At 55.8% G+C, this 1,643-nt stretch overlaps 1 protein-coding gene across 1 annotated transcript; it reads right to left on the bottom strand.

The window, feature by feature from the left end:
* VOLCADRAFT_108676 (uncharacterized protein) lies at positions 1–1,643 on the bottom strand (the record flags this gene model as incomplete). The annotated part of the gene is made up of 4 exons (XM_002959551.1): positions 1–277; positions 507–665; positions 860–973; positions 1,397–1,643. Coding segments are annotated over 4 exons (795 nt in total), but the record flags the coding sequence as incomplete, so codon positions are not given.

Here is a 1,643-nt window from a genome sequence, read left to right as displayed (position 1 = left end):
GTTTCAATCCTCACCAAGTGCCCTCCTGGTAGGGTAGGCTGTACTTTGCGACCAGACTTAGTCTGCTGACCCAGCGCCGCGGCAACATCTCCACGGGCAGCAGAGTCAACACGCAACTCGAGCTTGCGTTGGCGAGGCTGCCCTGGTTTAGGTGTGGACATGAGCCCCCCCGGTGCCAAGGACGCCTGAATCGGAGCCTGCACAGCCCGGTTCCCTCTCCAACCAGCACCCTTCTCGTCCAAAACGAACTTGTGTGTCTCGCAGTAGTCCCGCAGGGCTGCGCAGGTGGGCGAGTGTGTAGGGGGAATACAAACAAAGCCAAGTATGTCCAAGGCCGAGTATGCCTCACTGTCATGATGGTGCACTGCAGCTATTGCACCCAAGACACCCAACAGGCACCTTGACCCGTCCTCTTTATGAGCAAAACAAATCCAGGAGAGGCCCAGGAGAAAGCGTGCAATATACGGCACCTTACTTATGTGAAGCGATATGCTGTATACTTCAGCATACCTTATCATCCTCATGCATGATGTACTGTCCCCCAGAGGGGTCATCTCGCCCTGGCAGCATGTATACCGACGGCACGATGTTGTTGGTCTCCCATAGCGCATTGGCTGAATGTGTAAGGGCGTGAGGCATCAGGCACTTCAACCGCCCGTTCTCGTCTGCATGGTGGACCAGAAGAGGAACGGCAAAAGATGGAACAGAACATGAAATCGCCATGGCTTGTGACAGAACGTGGCAAGCATCTCTCCTACGAAATGTCCTTCATTCTGAGGGGTTTATTATCTTCATACAAGCCGTTGTAAGTAAACCCGTGACCGTGAATCTGGGGCAGGTTAGCAAGGCAGAGGATCACCTTGCTGCAAATCGCCAATATACCGCAGGCAATCAACATTGTTAGATGGAGCCCAACGCAGGCTGCAAACCCCATGACACCAAAGCACCTTGCCCGCCAGCGTACCCTTGTCTGCTGCAGAGAGTAGCCGCAGGCACACACGTCCATTCGGGTCATTGATATCCAACCGGCGGATGCGCCGGAGCGCCTGCTTGGCCTTGTTGTGGCCCTGTGGTGCCAATAACCGCTCCACAAACCCCGCATGTGGACAACGGTGCGTCCCCTGTCGGCCTCCAAGACCGCGACACAGTCGCCATCGGATAAGTGGTCTTGGTCTGCACCGGTCAGCATGCTCAGGGCGTCCCTGAACTCCTCCGAAGTAGTCCAGAACCGACCGTTGACACGTGAGCTAAGCAACATGCGGCACTCCATTAACGGCCCATCAAGAACCTAAGCTTGCACACCACAAAAGCCCACAAAGCCTGTTTCTTGAAGTGTGGTGGATGATCGTATGCCCTTTGCATGATTGCCACACCCTTTACCTGTATGCTGCCGCACCGTCGCCACAATGGCCCATGGCCACACCACCAGCTCCATGCAAAGCCTCGTCCACCTCCATCATTTTCCGCAAAAGCTCAACTGAGCCATCGGTGTTGTCAGATGCCGTGCACAGAGCAGGCAAGAAGCCCGCGTGGGGCGCCGTGGGAACCATAACATGCACGTAAAGTGACTTGGCGAGCCCACGCTTCAGCAGCTCATCCTGCAGCTGCTCAACCGACTTGACCTCCACCACACCACCACACAT

Source organism: Volvox carteri (assembly GCF_000143455.1).
Source record: "Volvox carteri f. nagariensis unplaced genomic scaffold VOLCAscaffold_358, whole genome shotgun sequence".
Taxonomy (NCBI): Eukaryota; Viridiplantae; Chlorophyta; class Chlorophyceae; order Chlamydomonadales; family Volvocaceae; genus Volvox; species Volvox carteri.
Note: the sequence above shows the minus strand (reverse complement) of the source record. Positions and strands in the feature narration are given on the sequence as shown.